Raw genomic sequence first — 19,097 nt, forward strand, 5'->3', positions numbered from 1 at the left:
TTACTAAAGATGTTAGTTTAAAGTTATGGGAAAGTTCTTACTATTTAAACATTTTTCTATCAATACCCTATACTATACTGAATGACCTGTTTTTCATTGTAAAAACAATTCCTGTTTGTGATATCTATAAAAAGTAAAAGCATACCAAAAAGTAGAAAGTAGAAAATATTAGTCTTTCTTTTCAGTCACCCCTTCTTCCCACTCAGAGAATTTCTTTCATAGCTTTCTAGAAACTGATAAAGTGCACCTCATATGCCCTTTTTATGGACTTTGGCATTGCTATCCATATGTCAAGGATCCAAATGACTGATTTGACACATTAATTTCAGATTTTGCCAACATTCCTTTTACCATGTACACACAATGAAATCTATGTAGCTTTAAAAGAAAGAGGGAAACTCAAATGAAAATCATAATAGACTTAAAAGGCAACTAACCTTTTTCCACCTCATTCAGATTAGCAGCTGGCAGCGACAAAGACAGAAGAGACAAAAGACTTTTTACATTGCAGTACAACAGCAGAGCACACGAAGCCAATGCGTAGCAGTAACAACAGAGAAGCCAAGGGTGAGAGCAAACTGAAGCAAGGCTTAGATTTCTTACCTACAGCTGGGCCAGACGCACAAACATGGAGTAAATGAAGCAAAAGGCAAACGCCATCACAGGGAGTGAGAGGTTCTGTGTCTAAACTGATTCATTTAACAACCAGCAGCTCTACTTTTTAAGATGTGAACTTTATGATTTGTGTGTGGGCATTGGTGATTTGGAAAACAAAGGAATAGTGGTACAAAATGGAAAAACTAAAACAGTCTGGATATTTTTGACAAAATACATTCTAAGTCTTTACATTCCCAATTTGTACGGAAGCTTTCGTTCACTAAATTTATATAACCTCATTAATGCTATTGTGGTTTACACTGTGATCAAGGTTATATCTTCTCCGTATACAGTCCCATGAGAACAGTGTTAAAAAACATCACCTTAACAGAGTTGATCCAGGGTTCTGACTCTCAGAAAACTTGCAAAAACATATTTTTCGATTTAACACCTGAAGTTCATACCAGAGCATCAGAACAGGTGTCAAGTTTGTCAACATTGCAGGGATGCCATATCTACAATTTTCACTTTCATAGGTTTTGAGCTTATCTAATTTGAGGGATTCCTTGAAAATTAGCTCCAAGTTATGTGCTGTTTTTAAGAAGGATATAGTAATGATTAAAAACAAAAAATCTTGCAAACTAAAATTAAAACCTGAGATGAATTTTTAAATTATTTACTAATTCCAGTCTTACTTTCTGAATCCTTAGCATAGTAATGTTTGTTTAAAATTACAGTGAATAACTTTCCAAAAATTAATCTTATCTGAAAAATACTAGCAAGTAACCATCATGTTATACAACCAGAAAGACAGATATTGTGTTGTGTTACGTAGAAAAGAATAGTTTTGATAGTTCGGGTGGGAAAGACATAGCAAGGATTAGATAATAAAAAACAATATTGACCCTTAAAATTTATGTTGTCAATCCCTGCAGCAGGAAAGAACAGTGAGTTTTTTCCTTTAATAAATCAATAACTATTACTGTGATGTTTTGGTTACAAGGGTTTAAATAAATTTAATTTCCCAATGGTGGTTCATTTTGTTTTGGATATTTTTAGCTCTGTTTTATAGCCTGCCCATCACATCATGAGTTCTCTGTCGGTCTGCTTTCAAATCTCTGAATTTTCTCTGTTAACAATATTATGTCCATTTCTGACTCTTGACACAGGTGCCAAAAATAAAACCTTTCACCATAATAATTTACAACCTTTTCCCATGAAGTTTTATTTGTTCCTGCTACACAGTTCTCTTTCTCATTGTTTGCCTTTGGCGATATAGAGTAAAACATCTCCAAACAGAAAAGCAACTTATGACTTGAGTGATTTTTAAGCAATGACAACATGATTATATTCCCCGAGCACAGCAGGGGTTTCTTTTCCCAGGTCTCCTACTCATTAATCAGATTCCAATCTTAAATCTAAAACAATACAGCCGCATTATTAAAAAAAAAATTCCTTCCTCACTGCATACTTGGATGAAGCATGATATGAAACTCTAGAGTCCAATTTATGCTTTCCTATAATTAAAGGCCACTTATGTGCCACTGATTTCAAAATTTGCGGATGGTTACTTGATATTTTGTAAATGAGCTCATTTCACATCTGAACAAAAATACTATAGCTAATGGATGGGTTACAAATGTTCCTCGTATAGATATCTGCTCCAATGCCAAACTGTCAAACTTTTTGCTGCCCCCAAGACCCAGCCCAGTTACAGTGGTAATACCTTTATGTATAGTAGGCTGTGAGCTTTCTACTGAGTTCAGTGTTTTTGTTTATCCTTTACCCAAATTAAGGAAAAAGAGTATTTGCAATTGCTATGACTAAAAATGTGTCAGTCTCAGTTCTTGTTGAGAGGCAGATGACTCTGGAGAGATAGTTATGGCAGATTCCCAGAGATGTCACATTTTGGTTAAAAAGTTGTTTTGTTAAGCCTTAGGGATTTTTTGATATGTTTTAAGGATCTGACAGGGGGAGAAATGCAGCTTCATGATACTTCTCAGAGGAAGCGGCACTGACCTGAATCACTTAGGATGGAGAAAATGCATTTGAGAGGAGCAGGTGTAGGAAGGAAGCTTGGAAAATGAAGGGAGAGAAGGTAAGATAAGACTCAAAAGAAATGGATTAGGAATAAGATACAGCAAATCTAAAGCCAAAGCAGGTGGACCCCTCTAAACCAACCAAGAAGAGTCTGCCATCTGATGTAAATTATCATAAAAAAGGTGCGTGGGAACTGAGTACACAATGCTTTCAAGCCTAGGGTTTCATGGTGGGGGTGGGTAATAGAGAAATTCTTGGTTTCTGTGCTCAGGAGCACATTGGCTAACCCAAGCGTGTTTGAAATGCTTGGGTCCAATTTGTCCAGATCAAACTAAGCCCTTTTGATAATGATTAGGGCAACGCTAGGAAAACAGGATTGTTCTGTCCTAGGAAGGTACTAGGTAACAGATGTTAGTGCAAACACTGGGGTTCTATACAAGTCTAACTTAGCTCAGCCAATAAAACTCAGATTCTGAGTTTTGGCATGGAGGCCAATGGCATGTCTCTGAGGCATGACACAAGAAGTATTACTGTGAATGTGGAAGCTGTGTAGCACCTACACTTCCCAACCATCTCAGGATGGGTATTTGCTATCCTTTATTAATGTACAATATCAAGGAACTCAAACTAGCCGCTAAGGGCCCCAAGGGCTGCATGTATGTGATAGAACAAATACGATCCAATATGTTCACATTTCTACTGGAAACTTTATATATTACATTGCATGCTTCACAGGCATTAAAAAAAAAAAAAACACATAACATGGAAGAGAGAGTTTCGAAGGCACTCAGACAGATCTGGGATGTCAAAACAGAACATTTCTCTTTTACCTAACATTTTCCCACCAAGAAAAGTACTTATTAAAATGCAAAGTTTGAGTATTCCATAAAAGCTTAAATTTCAATGCTATTCTGACAAATCCCTGGGAAAGTGAATCATGCAGATGTGCTCTCATCTTTTCGTGTTTAGAGATGTTAACCCCAGTCATCTACATAGTTATTTTACCCTCTGATATTCTTAACTATACATTAAACTTGTAAGGAAATATATGGTTAAGGAAAAATACCCATCAAAATGAAAATGGTAATTTTGAATAGAGTGACAGAATCTACTTTCCCACCTTTTCTTAAAAATAAAAGGCGTAACATTCTCCTTTTCTCTATCAACTGTAAAATGCAGTGGTTTATTACAGAAACAAGAATCTAACTATTCTGCTTCTTATTCACAGTCCCCCAAAATCGATCAAAACAGATATTCTGACATAACCGGTGGGTCTAAACTTGACGTTCGCTTTATAATAAATTGGTTTGTGCAGGGAAGTTTACCAGTTCACGAAGACAGGAAATTTGTCACCCCCGGCTACAAAATACTGGGAAAAAAGTTGATGATTATAAGATTAACCAGAGTGCTCAATATCTTCTTGATTATATTTTATTTTGAAGGACATGATAGACACAAGTAATTTCAAATGCTTTGTTATGTTTTGCCTATGTGAAAAAAATGTCCCCCCTTTTCACCTATGTATTAGTGGTGGGTTGGTTTGTACAAGAGAAATGCTTTGCATGAAAAATGTTATCCAACCGTGGGACTAAAAGCTTCAGAATGAGAACTTCTTTTTCTGCTCGATAGAATGACTTTATGTAGATGCCTGTGTTCTGAGCCTGCTTGGTCTTTCATTTGGTTGGCCGAAACCCTCTTAACTGTCTGTTATTCACATTATATCTAATTTTCAAAACACCTACCAGCTACTGAATAATACAATGTCTTACTACACATATACAGCACATTGGCAGTGATGCTTTCAAACAGACACACTATTGATGGCACATAATTTCCTACTCTTCCTACCTGTGTATTCAGGTGGACAAAGGCACGTGTAGTTATTAATTCCATCGACACACGTAGAGTTATTTTCACAGTCATTATCTTCACAGTCGTCAACATTGACTTCGCAATTTTCTCCTTCAAATCCATCAGCACAAATACACCTGAACACCAGGGGGAGAAAAGGCAAAAAAAGAAAGAAAAAAAAAAAAAAAAAAAGAAAAGAAAACCATGTTCGTGCTGCCTTTTAAAACCATATGGTCCAAAAATTGAAAAAAAACTAAACACACTCATCAATTACAGACATTTTAACTGTAAGAAATTGAGTTTTAAGATACTTTTAAATGACATGTAGTAAGCATGAATTTAAGGTAGTATCTGCCAAATCAGAAACAATTTGAAAAAGAAAATCTATGCTGGCTGCAAGATGGCAAAAAATCCATACGTCAATACATCCAGGTCTAAAACACAAGCAAAGGTTATAGCCCTAAATATCTTAATCTCAACTTTTGCTCTAATAAAATGATTCACGCTTCTCTGCTCATAAATGAGGAGGAACTGGTTCTGACTTTAAAAATTACACCACCTCCTATCCTAGCTATTTTGTTCCTCATGTCTCAAAACAAAAAAGAAATATGAAATTAAAATTACATCTTCCTTGCCATTATAAAATGTAAATGTTCTCGTTAAGTCTCAACGAATACAATATTTCAATGACAATAAAACATTGTACACTTGCTCTTGATAGGAATCAGAATAATCTTTTAAGGGACCATTTCATAACAGAATGTAGAAATGAAGAATACTTATTATAAAAAGTGATATTTCTAACAAGCTTTGTAGTAGATTAACATTCTATATGAAATTATTACTGTCATTATAAGAACTCTATTTCATAATTCATGAAGTACATCTGAAGTAATTGTACTATATGATTAAATAATTCCAGATTAAAAATGTTCACAGCATGTTTGTCTACTCATTTTGTGGTCTGGAAATGAATCATTAATTTTCTGTTTCAGTGCGACCCACATCTTATCTTTACACACTGTCTGTTAAAGCAATACACAAAGCAACAGATGAATATACGACTTGAAGTAGGAGACTATTGCCTATTAATTAGCATAACAGAGCCACTACTTTGCCTCGACCTAATCTGAGTGTATGAATCATACCACTTGCACATGCATGTTTTAAAAATGTCTTAATTTTATAGCATCCTGAGCTGAGAACACTGTAATGTCTCCACTTGTTTTTCATATTACAGTATCTCTGAGAAGGACTAATACATATTGTCCTGATGAATACATTTTTGGTATTCTTTTAAAAATAACACTCTTTAATTTGAAAAGGAACATGAATGTTTGCTTAATTATTCCTGCCCCAATATTATAGAATATAATAGACAGAATATTATAGACTAATGACATACCAGAATCCATCTTTTTCCCCTTCCTTTAAGTGGCAAGTTCCTCCGTGTTGACATGGGTTACTGATGCATGCATGGATTGGGACATCACAGTCCTGCCCCTAGAGGAAGAATGACCAAGCAAAGTCAAGTGTGAATAAAGGAAATCTCTCTCTCTCTCTCTCTCTTTCTCTCTTTATATATATATATATATATATATATATATATATATATATATACACACACACATATATATAACAATAGAATAATGAGGACCCACCAAAGAAAGCTATGTTTTCAGATCAGAGTTCCCTCAAAACCTTCTACTGACCTTGAAGCCATAGGGACAAGTACAGCGATAAAAGTCAACTGGATCATTGTTACAGGTGCCATCGTTTTTACATGGGTTTGATAAGCAGGGATTACATTTAGCTAGAATACTGACATCCACAGGACCTGAAAATTAATTAAAAAATATAAGAAACACATGCTTTGTATTTTTAGTTCTTTTAAATTATTTAAATGCCTTAATGTAACAGTAGATTTCATATAAAAATATTGGTCACATATCTGTACATATTTCTCTTCCATGAATAGAACAGAAGTCGACATCATTGTATAATGTTCAAGAATTCAACAGGAGACCATCTCATTGAGAGGCATGGTGAGAGTGCCCAATGTCAGAGTGGGACTATGGGCTGTGAGCTTAAGTGGTTAGGATCTGCTGTTAGTGATGCCAGTGTCACGGGGTCAGTCCCCTCGAGGACCAACTAGCCTGTGTGGATGCATTCCACGGCCATTGCCTGCACCTTAACTTGAGCCAGCTGTCATGGAAATGCATACCTTTGATCCCAAAGAGGACTCTGTGTGTGTGTGTGTGGGAGGGTATTGGGGGACGTGTGGGTGAGTTTAATGCATAAATAGAAATACATCAGTGCAATAAAAAATACAAGAGTATGCACCTGCCTGGATAGCATTAGTCCAGTACTTTACTTTCACACACAGGAGATAGAAAACAGTGTCACTTTCATGCATCTGGAAATAAACCAAAAATGTAATTTCCACTATATTCTCCCTCATAGCCTTTTGGTTCAGTATGTTAACACATTAGCACAGGCATGTGGAGGGTGAGATTTCTGCTTTTTCCCCTCCAAGAAGAAAATACTGTCAGAAAAAATCTTCATTTGCAATCTCACCTTTGGGAGACACACTTTAAAAATCTCCTGATCCATGAAAGGTTTCGATTAAAGGCAGATTCATTTGCAGCCATTTTCCTTTGCTTGCACATATTCATTCCATAAATGGCTAACAATGTGGAAACTGCACTGTCTTTGATAAAATTATGTTCCACTGAGGCTACTTTTGGCCATATTTCTGAGAGCTCATTAGACCGCCTCTTGGCAACTGATGAGGACAGTATCAGGGTGACATATTCATCTATATAAAATGCACATATTTTATAACGTAAACATTAATTATGTTTCTGCCATCAGCAATATCTCTGTAGTTCTTTATCCTCACTGGAACAAGCGGGATAATTCCAGCTGTAAGTTCATCCCACGTAACTTCCAGCAAAGCTATCTGAGTCGACGGTTCAGCATACCCCTTTTCCCACTATCGCTGACCTAACCTTCTAAGATCGCTGCACCCGACATATAAACTGCTCATATAAACTACCATTCATCAAACTTTTCTACAGATTGGAGTTTATGTTTGTGACTTATTGGTTTGCTCACAGAAACAGAAATACCATGTGAATTATCAGGGTAAGCATAAGAACTCTGCATAACTGTGTATTCCCTTACCCAAGAAAATACAAGTCCAAGTTCATGTAATGGTTATGGAGTGAAATCCAAAAGAGGATACTGTTCTGTATTTGTCGGCTTTTCTATTAGCAAAAACCCTGAAATCTTTCTATGAAGAGATTCCTGTTCCTTTTTTTAACCATCTGGAAATGGATGGCAGTTCTGGGAATGACTGCATTAATGGAAAGGGGTAGTGTTTACTTCCAAGGACACCTCAGTCACCAGAGAGGCCCTGCCAGTGTCTCCTTCACTTTGTCTTGGTGACCAGAGTAACTAATGCAGTTTTATATCAAATCACAGCTGGAAAATTGCTGGGATGAAGAACAAAGTGATGCTCAGGGACATTTAACTTCTCACCCCCTCCCCGACGTGTTTATTAAGGAAATTCAGCTATTCAGCACACTGAAGAAATAAATGCTGGCATTTGTATTAAATTAAGATAATACCCCAGTATAAATAGCCTTGTGTCTGCTAACCTCTTAATGCTTGGGAATCTGCAGTAGAAAAGCAAGTAGTGGGTACCTTAGCTAGGGCAGAAGAGAGAATCTAACTTGGAAAAAAGGTGCAGGGGGAAACAGCTACGAAGGTATGCAAGCAAAACAGAACATCAGCAAATGTGAGGACTGTTAACACTCTCCTGGCCACTCTGCAAGAAGACCTTGAGGACAATTGTCTCTTGGTCTATTTCTGTGCTTTCGACCTTGTAAGACTGCAGTTTGAATAGAGGAGTTCAGGGTTGGCAGTTTCTATGTTTATGCTGTGGAATGTGATATTTTTCAAAAATTATGTTTAATTGGTTAGATGAGAAGCCAGAGATTGTTTCAAGAAAACCAATTAAATACATCCTGAAGACTGTAATAGAGTATGCGGATATCAAAATTGCCAGCCTGGAGTAATCCAGCTTAGCACAGAGCCAAGATTTATTTAATAAATATCCACGGAACTATATCTACTATATTAATCAATAAGCACTAATTTCTCCACTTTTTTTTTCCAGGACCAAGTTTGGTTTCCTATATAATTATTCCTGCTCAACTATTTTCATTACCTGGAATTTCTTATGGGTAAACCACATGAGATCATTGCCCCCTCATCTATATTCAGTTTAGCTGAAGGAATCAAAATATCACCCTTTCCCACTTGCACAGGTGTCTCCTGATCTCTTTCTTACACCTGTAAACTGCCTCGGTGGCATCAAAATTAGGATTATAGTTCTAAAATACTGAATTCTAACTTCTTCATGTTCCTAGAGTTGACTACTACAGATACCCTTCTACTCGCTTTTTCTTTTACAAACCGTTCTTTTAAAGTCAATGCTTCATAGATAATTTCTTATTTCTAGTTCCTGAGGTTGAATGCAGGGTAATTAAAAATGTGTGTGTGAGTTATCAATTCCAAACAGTCTTTAATATCCTCAAGTACCATAAAAAGATGTGATTCTTATTTGTTTTATTTTTATTACTTTATTTTCTCATTTAGATTATGATTCCTTCTAACTAAGCATCCTTCCTATAATGTGATACCACCCGTTTATCTAAATCTGCTCCTTTCTATAATCTAAACCCTCAGAATTTATATTCCTTGTATCTGGCTCTCTCCTTTCATTCCTCTTCCCACCAATATATTGTTCCTCTTCTAAGTCTACCTTCTATTTTCTCTTTGTCTTCAATTTGTGATTTATTTTCTAGCCAGGATGCTTTCTCTGAGATCCTTTCCTGCAAAGTTCTTATGCAAGGGGAAATGACATCTTTAATCCATTTCTATAACAAGGAGATGATATCACAGCAAAAGAGTGATACTAAAGTCATAGCAAAATTGTAAAAGAATTAGCACAACTCATTAGAAAAAAAAACACAGGTACAGTCTTGAACACTTGATTATTCCCAGATGAAGGATGTGCAGAGATAAGAATGAGCCAAGTCTCTTATCATAATGCAAGTAATCTTGGAACAGAGAATCTGAGGTCCATCACACTAAGTTAGCAACCCAGATTTGTTGGTAAGTGCGTGGAGCTAGAGTAATGGTAGCCAACTCGACGGGTTGCTTTAAGCATTAAATGAAATGGTAGTGAGTTTTGAGTACAAAATACAACAAGAGCAAACACAGAAGCCATAGAAAGTTCTGACAGTCTTCCTTAGACTTCCAAAGAAGGTAGGCAACTGAGAGGAACATGAGTGGCTCACTTAGGAAGAGAGAGGAACTCTTCCTCTGCTTGTTAGCTTCCATTTTAGCACAAAGGCAAACTAAAGGTTTTTATTTATTCTTTCATTATAGGTTTTACTGGGTACCTTCTGTCTATGCCAGGAGATGCTGAAATTTGGAAAAACTGTGGGGACTATTATCATCAGAATCATGGGGGAATGGTAGGGAGCACTGCGAAATAATTATCCACTGGGTAACAACATCTAGAGTTAATGATTTTATGTGTTTAAGGACAAACTGCGATTTGTACATTTAGCGTGGACAACAACCAGAAACATTACAGCAATGGAAGGGAACTTTAGTTCTTAAACTGCTGCCTGGCAAGGAACTATAGCTTGTTTGCTGATACAACCTCACCAATCTTCAATCTTTCCACCTGCCCCAAGTTAACTAGTCTCAAGAAATTTTAAATGATTGTTAACACATTAGCCCTTGTAAGATGTGTGCCACAGAGAAGAAAAAAAAAATCCTGCTTCAGAAATACAGATGTTTACTAATGTCACTGAAATGAAAGAGGGCATTCTAGGATAACTAGGTTGATTTAAGGTTCGGTCTTGACTTCAGAGAGCCCTCTAGCATCAGTGGTATGGATTGGAAGTGTGTTTAGCTTAATAATTCAAAGGGAAAATGAGCCAAAAGTTTGGTTAACAATTTGTCTTTGCCAGCTACTTTAATCTTTAACAGACAAACTGCTGGACCTCAAATCCATTAAAGCTTGTAGGCAGACTTGCTTACTTGACTGAAATCACTAGCTATGCACCTGACACCAATATCACCACCCACTGAGAATTGCATTCTCACTTTGATTTATTACTAAAAGCTCCAGACACAAATTTCTAACTATATCCCAGAGTCTGCCTTCATTCTGGCATCCCTTGGAAACCTAAGTCAAATAAGAGAATCCTCTAGCTCTGCCCTTGTATACAGTCAAAGGTACATCAAAGACAACCCAGGGAAAATGTAGGGGGTATTTGATGTTGGGCATAATTAACTAAAACGAGGTTTTTATTTAAAACCCCAAAACTCTAAGCTCTGCTTGCTATTACATGCTGCATTTCTTAAGCGATAATATCAAATGCATATTTCTTAACAACATTCCATCATTAAGTCATTCATTTATCAAATATTTATTGAGGATCTACTTTATTGAGGAGCCGGCAGTAAGCTAAGGTTGGGGAGTTCAAAGGTAAGTGAAATGTTGAAATTTCCGGAAAAACTTAAAGTTCAGCAGTAGAGACATGTATATACGTCAATTATAAAATGCATTTGCAAGAGGACATGGGAAATGAAAATGCGTGTTTTGGAAAAAGTGTTTTAAGTTTCTGCAAGCCTGCACAGGGGAGGAATTCACTAGGTGCACGGAAGTATTAAATCCGTAGTTTGTTAGAAAAATCATGGCTGACATTTGAAGCTATGGGATTGAAATCAGTTAATTAATAGCGGTAGAGAGAGCATCTTCTATATGTCAGTATGAAAGAATGTAAGAAAAAGGTGTCAGCAAAGGAATGAAGAAAGAGCAAAGAGAATGTACAAGAAGGACCAGTTAGCTACCAATGTCTAAGACGACAAACAAAGAGGACTAAAAAGAAGCCGGTGAAATTGGCAAGATGGAAACCGCTGGATTCCCTGTAGTTCTACTGTAGGATTGGGGATGGTTGACAGATAAGAGGGGGTTAAAAATCTTACAAATCTGAATTACATAAATGATTTAACAAAAACACGAAGGCTGCATATTACACCTCTGGGATCACTAGGCTTGGCTATTTGCTATATATACATGTGACCTCAGGCCAATAAAAGAACTTCTTGAGTCACAGCTGAATGGAAAAGGACAATAATTATTTCATGGAATTTTATCACGAGACTGAATATCGATGTACAATATTTAAGAGCAGAATATGAATTGTGGTTCTCATCACCTATTAATATTAATGTCTGTTAAAATTTTCCCAGTGTTTTAAGTTTCCAAAAGTATAATGAAAAATAGTCCTTGTTAAAAAAGAAAAAGAAAAAGAAAAAGAATCCTTGTTTGTTTTTTAAAGATGGTGCTTTTGGCAACTATGTACAAACCTGAATATTTTCTTTGGCCAGTGAACAATTCATAATCCCCCAAAAGCTAAGTTTACTTCAAAATTATAATTATGTACTGGTGCTAATAAATTTGAAAATGTAAAAAGAGAATCCCAAGCAGACCCCCCTGAGGGTTAAGTCCAACACAGGGCTCAATCCAATGACCCTGAGATCATGATCTGAGCCAAAATCAAGTCAGAAGCGTAACTGAGTGAGCCACCCAGGCACCCCTGGGCTATATTATTTAATTGCCTACGTGACTAAGGACAATATTAACCAGTAATTCTGAGACACAAAACAAAGACCTCAAGATTTTCAAGAACTTCTCTAAAAGGAAAATGCTGATCTTGCTAAAGAAAAAAAAAAAATGCCAGTATTACTATATTACTGCTGTGAAATGTGGAATTTTCCCCAGGAATCCCAGAATTTAGAGGAATCTTAATATATAAAATTAGTGGGAGAGATTCTTGTGGTGGTGAAATGTTGATAATCTTGAGATATATAAAGGTCCTGGGTTTTCTGACCCTTTATCTGACATTTGTAAATGAAATAATGAAGTATGTTGAGAACCATATTCCTGCTTCTTTATCTGAGCTCATGGCTACCAGACACCTATCCATTTGGGGCTTCTCGTCTCTACTTGACTCACTATGAGAATCTCCTGAAGTCTAATGGACCTGGTGGTATCAGTTACAATACCATGATTGTTTGATTTGGATATATGGTATTAATATCTTTTTTTAAATGTTAAGTAAACAAATTTATTTATTTTTGAGAGAGAGAAAGAGAGAGCATGAGCGCACACAAGTGAGGGGAGGCGCAGAGGGAGAGGCAGACTCCCTGCTGAGCACTGGGCTGGATCCCAGGACCCTGAGATCATGACCTGGGCAAAGGCGGGCACTTAACCGACTGAGCCACCCAGGCGCCTGTGTTATTAGTATCTTACATATATTTCCATTGCCAAACCTTCATTTTGTTTTGAAATTATCTGTTTAAATGTATTTATCAGTATACTATAAACTCCATGAAGACAAGCATCTTTCTATGTCTTGTTTACAACATACACTAGATTCTTAATACCTTGGAACTCTGCCTGGTGTGTAACAGGAACTCACATAATATTTGGTGAAGGAAAGAAGGAATATATCATTCATTTCCACCAGACTTTTCGCTCTTTGGCACATTTAAGTGTTTAATAAATGTCTATCAAATTAAAGGTGAACAACTTTAGTTGTCTATAGAGCTAAATCTTTTTGAACCAAGAGCAATAAAAAGAATATCAGAAATTAACAATATTTTGCATTCCATGGGGAGGGCAAAAATCTCTGTTTCCCTACAGACGGCTTGATTATTCTAACATCACGTGATAGTTAAAAGATGGACTGGAAATTTGGGTTGTCAAGAGAAGTCGTGACCATTTACTACCCATTCAAGAGTGTTCTAATCTCGGTATTAATTAAATATTCTCTGATAATCTACTTCATCCAGTTAATTTATTTCTGTTGTGCCCTGAATCTATAAAAATCGTTAACTGAATATATTACTCAAAATAATGGCCTAGCCTTTCATAGCAGAGAAAACATTTAAATTATATTTATACATAGCTATATAAACATGGGTTCAATTAAAGGATATTTATCTTCCTGTGGTAATTTGAAATTACATATTTACAAATATTAATATTAGGAACATGTACTTATATGCTTTTCATGAATAAAATAAAACATATTAAACTGGCATAACTATGGGAAAAGTTAAAATATTAAAAACTCAAATTATAAAATATTTAAAGAAGTGTCATTTTACTGCTTTCAAGCTCATAAGGCCTGTTAGCTCAAAAACTCAGTACTCAGTAGATTTCTTAGAGTGAATTATTTTAATTAGCAGATTAGAGTATTTTGACTTTTACTAACCCACCTATTATGAATAAATACTTTTAGCAAAGCATATGAAAGTGGTTCAGATTTTTCATTTTCTAAGTATATTCTAATAGAAAAATGGCACTCTTCTTTATTTTGATTTGTATTGAGAATATTCTTACTGAAAACTATAAAGTTCAGTGGTAAATACTGGAGTCAGTGAGTCTAAAACTCTGGCTCCTTGTCTTAGCAGCTGAGTGATGCTGAACAAATGATTTAATCTCTCTGAATTATATTTTCATCTCCCAAATGGGAAAATAACAGTATTTGCTTTAGAAATGGTACAAAGATTACAAAAGATAAGTAAAATCTTCAGCATAATGCAAACCCTCGATATAAGCTGTTGTTAGTAATTATTTACTATTATCAGAAGTAGTTAGAGTAGTAGTGGCAAAGATGCAATCTGAACTGTCAAAAATCGTCAACTAGCAGAGTCTTAAGACAATGAAGCTTCACAATAGTTTGACAAATACCAAGAAATGCTGGCAAAGGGCATTATGAGTTTCAATATTTTCTATCACTCTAAAAGTATATTAAAGTATATATTAAGTAAAGAAAAACTGAGCAAAGTTAGTCTGCCAAATGCAATTAGACTCTATTTGGTGAGTTCTGCACGTCTGCGTGTCTTGTCACCTGCCCTACGCCCAAGTGGTCTGCTACCCAGTTTATGGTATGGCTTGAAATAGAGACAACCTGTTGACATGAGAACTTCATGGATAATAAACTGAATCACAGTTCCAGCATTCTCCTGCAACACAGCTCTGCTTCTGTGGCATACTCCTCACGCTTGACAGCCTGCCCCAATGATTGGCTTAGATACACCTGCACTCAGCTTTTCACCGCCACTCTCCTCTGACGCCAATTCTTCCTCTGAGCTTTTGTAGAACCACACTATCCAACATGGGAGCCAGGAGCTGTGCCTGACACTTCCAGGTTAAATCTAAATTAAATACAATTAAAAATCTTCTTCCTCTGTTGCATTAGCTACCTTTCAGCAACCGCACATGGCCAGTGACTATCGTGTCTGATTGTGCAGATACAGAACATTTTTATCACTGCAGGAAGTTTTATCATGCATCCCTGATCCAGACAAATATTCCCTCAAGCATATTTCCATTCACGCCACACTAAGAACTAAACAAGATGCTATTAACGGAAAAAAAAAATGTCAGAGCACTGAGATGGCTTAGTCAGTTAAGCATCTGTCTTCAGCTCAGGTCATGATCTCAAGGTCATGGGATCTAGCCCTGCATCAGGCTCCCTGCTCAGCGGGGACTCTGCTTCTCCCTCTCCCTCTGTTCCTCCCTTCAACTCATGCTCAATCGCTCTTTCTGAAATAAATAAATTAATGTAAAGAAAAAGGTCATATCATTTAACTATATCTTGAGTTAAAGTCATTTATGTATGTGTGTATATATCAGACTTCTGAGAATGTGTAATAAAAAGATTGTGAACAATGTCTGTCAGAGAATCGAATGCAAGTATGTAGCTTTTCTCAAATTTGTATTATCATGAAATATTGTTTAAAGAAATATCTCCAGGGAACTCTAAACTTTGAGAAAAATACATAAGCACCAGCATTTTTTTTCAGAAAGGAGAAAACAAGTTTCCCTGGGTGCAGAGAAATAAAAGAAAATCAGTTTACAGTTTCTCAATTTGCCCATACAATCATTCTAAAACACATCTGCCTGATGAGGATGCCCAAGAGAAAGTTTTAATGTCAGATTCTCTTTCCCTGCCTCTCATCTGACAATCTCCTGCACTTTCCAAAACAATGATATGCCTTAACATCACACTAGAAACTTTGGGGCACTGCCCCAAAGAAACATCTGCAGTTACAAAAGAATATCACAAAATGTCAGTTATCTGCAAAACCTCTTGCAATCAATGCACATAATCCCAGAGAGGCATTTCCAGTAAAGTTTTACTTTCAGTTTTTTTTTTAAAGATCTTATCTATTTACTTATTTATTTATTTACTTATTTACTTATTTGTCAGAGAGAGAAAGAGAGAACGAGCACAAGCAGGAGAAGTGGCAGGCAGAGGGAGATGCAGGATCCCTGTTGAGCGACAAGCTGGATTTGAGGCTCGCAACCAGGACCCTGGGATCATAACCTGAGCCAAATGTAAGTGCTTACTCACTGAGCCACCCAGGCATCCCTCAATTTTTAAAAAAACATTAACATGCTGATAAATAATCATGATGTCCCAAGCAATAGTGCATGGGTATTAACAGTAATTCAATTTTAAGAAAAAATTCAAAACTCAAAGATTTTTGGACATTTTAAAAATTCAAATTTTATATATATATATATATACATATATACATACACACACACACACACACACACACCCCTTTGGAGCAAAAAAATGAGTCGATTCTCCAAGGTACTGGAAACAGAAACTCAAGAAGAAAAACAGAAGTTCAAGGTAAAAGAACAGTGTGAAATCTACAGAGAATCTTGTGTTTGTCTCTGTTAAATTAGCTGTGATATTTAGATTCCATCTAATACATTTAGAAGAATAACAAGAGTTTTTTGTTGTATTTGTTTTTGTTTTTGTTTTTTTAGGGGTAGGGCGGTGAGGGGCAGAGGCAGAGGTGGAAAGAGAATCCTAAAGAGGCTCCTTACCCAGTAGGGCGCCTGACCTGAACAACAACCCTGAGTTCACGACCCTGACATCATGACCTGAGCCGAAATCAAGAGTTGGGTGCATAACTGACTGTGTAACACAGACGCCCCTGGAAAAGTGTTGTTCCAAAATGTCAGTACCTAAAACGCGCTGCAAACTACATCTTTTGCAGCCATTTACGGCTATGAAAAAGCCTCAGATGCTATTTAAAAAAAAAAAATGCTTGGAGGGAATATGGTTTTTGGAAATTCTTTCTTTGATCAGAAAAACATTGCCTGTCCTACATCACAGTGTTGCTGGTGTTCTAAAGTGTTATGATAATAAAATTGTCACTGAGTGCTTACTGTGTGCAAGGCAAGGTGTTTTACACATATTAATTCCACCGATCTTTTCCCCCAGCTGTACTGAGGAGTAACTGACAGTAACTGTATACACTTAAAGGGTACGATGTGGAGATTTGATACACACATACTCTAAGGAATGATTAATAAGATCAAGGTATTTGGCGTATCTAGCTCCTCATACAGTTAACCTCTGTGTGCTTGTGGTGAGAATCCTTCACATCTATCCTCAGCAACTTGCCAGCATAATACCATGTAATTAACTCCACTCATGATGTTGGACATAAGATCCTCGGAACTTATCCTTATCACAGAGACTGTGCCCTTTAACCTATATCTCTCTCCCCATTTCCCCCTTCCCTCCACCTCTACAATCTACCATTCTCTTGTTTCTGTGACATCAGCATCTTCTTTACCATTTTTTAAAATTTCACGTGTAGTAACTTATCTAATCTTAAAAATAACATTTTCACATAAGTACTACCATTATCTCTGCATACACATGAGGAAACAGAGGCACAGGCTGACTAAGCTATTAAACTCAGGTTATATAACTATTGTAATGGGAAGCTGGAAACTCACACCATAACCCAGTGCACATTATGACCTACTTAGCTGGTTTCCTACCTCAAATGTTTAAGTGTGGGAAGTTTCTCTTCAGCTAGGTTTGCAAGCCTTAGGAAGCAAGACCGTACTGCATACTTCTCAACCTCCACAATACTGGGATTTAGTTTTATACATAAAATATTTAATAAAATCAAGTTCAGTAGGGGTTATCTCTAGGTATTGTGACTGATCCATAATTTTAGTTCTTCAAGGCATATACTGTTTGTTATTGTTAACATCTTCCTATTTTGATTTTCTATGTAAAGCATAGATGACTCTTGTAATAAGAGAAGAGAAAGTATTTGTTACTAAGGCACTATTTAGAATCCACAGATACATAAAACAAAGGGAAAAGAAAGGGATACAAACAAGCAAGAGACACTCACATCAACATGGGAGGCGAGTCAGAGGGTTTGGCCTGAACACTCGGGAGGGCTTGCTTCTCCTTACCTGGCATCAGGAAGCCACAGGGCCCTGGCAGCCCTGGGAGCAGGGCACACGTTCAGACAAGCCAAAAGCAAAATATTGTACTTGTTAGAGGCTATGAGAGAAATTTCCAGAAATTGTGTACTCTTCATTTTGCCATATATTTTAATGAAATCTTAGACATTTCAACTAATTACTTCTGCAGTTTATTTGAAAAGCCTCGTTCTTTACTTGGGCTCATCTGGTAACTGCTCAGTCCTGTGCAAGCAGTCATTAGTCATTATTTATTAAAGGCTTTTCAGTTGTGCCTTTGAGGTCTAGCAGCCATTTCTTTCCTTTAAAATTAATACAGGGAATTTTTCTTTAAATGATTAAAAGTCATACCTTCGCATGTAAATTTTTTGGAAGGAGTCGTGAGTAACAATTTATCTGCCATTTCTCCAGGACCGGCACAGCGAGCAATTCCGGGTTCTTTGTATTCTGACTTTACCCAGTCCGATAACCACTGCATGTTACAATCACAGTAAAGAGGATTGGCTCCAATTGCTCTGGAAAACAACACCACAGAAGCACACACACACACACAGCATGGACGTATTGTTATTTCCTAAAGGAGCATAACTCAAAGTGACGCTCAGGAGAAAATCCCTATAGATTTAAGGATAACAATTTAGAAGAAAATAGAGACATCGGGGATTCCCCATTTTCCTGAATTATGTGCAGCTGGGACTTAGGGGTTTGTCACTAGCCTTAAAATTGACCTGGGCTCTATAAGCTGTTCCTGTATTTGCAGAGACAGGTTTATTTTTGGTACAAGCATACCCGACACACAGATTAATACTGCCTTCATTCACTAATGATTTACTGAGGACCCAATCACTATGCCAGGTTTGGGGGCCGCAAATATAAATAATACATTATTTTTAACACCAAAGAACTGCTTCTGGGAAGGTGATTAACACATTCTCAAACATGCAAATAATTTGCATTAGAGGTGCTACAGTAAAAATTTATGTGAGGTGACTTTGAAGAGAGGGTAAGTTTTCTGGGGGACTGGTGGTTAAAAAGTCTGAGCTTTTTCATCCTCAGATTCAAGGAGGTGGAAAAGGTTGGGAAGGATGTTTCGTGGTAAAGGACCAGTAAGTGGAAAGGCACCGAGATAAGAAAGGGCATGAAATAATAAAGACGCACAGAGCTAGTTCACCAGAGTGGATCTGGACCTTCACCA

The 19,097-nt window shown here is 36.7% G+C and overlaps 1 protein-coding gene across 4 annotated transcripts in view; it reads right to left on the bottom strand.

Annotated features, from left to right (window-relative positions):
* SLIT2 (slit guidance ligand 2) overlaps positions 1 to 19,097 on the bottom strand; it is a 360,466-nt gene that overhangs the window by 38,493 nt on the left and 302,876 nt on the right. For all 4 annotated transcript variants that reach the window (XM_044225917.1, XM_044225915.1, XM_044225916.1 and 1 more), the window contains 4 exons: positions 18,254 to 18,417; positions 6,201 to 6,325; positions 5,894 to 5,991; positions 4,486 to 4,625 (listed from right to left, as the gene is read on the bottom strand). In XM_044225917.1, coding sequence (XP_044081852.1) covers positions 4,486 to 4,625; positions 5,894 to 5,991; positions 6,201 to 6,325; positions 18,254 to 18,417 — 527 coding nt within the window. The remainder of the gene's footprint in view (positions 1 to 4,485; positions 4,626 to 5,893; positions 5,992 to 6,200; positions 6,326 to 18,253; positions 18,418 to 19,097) is intronic.

Source organism: Neovison vison, chromosome 11 (genome assembly GCF_020171115.1).
Source record: "Neovison vison isolate M4711 chromosome 11, ASM_NN_V1, whole genome shotgun sequence".
Classification (NCBI taxonomy): Eukaryota; Metazoa; Chordata; class Mammalia; order Carnivora; family Mustelidae; genus Neogale; species Neogale vison.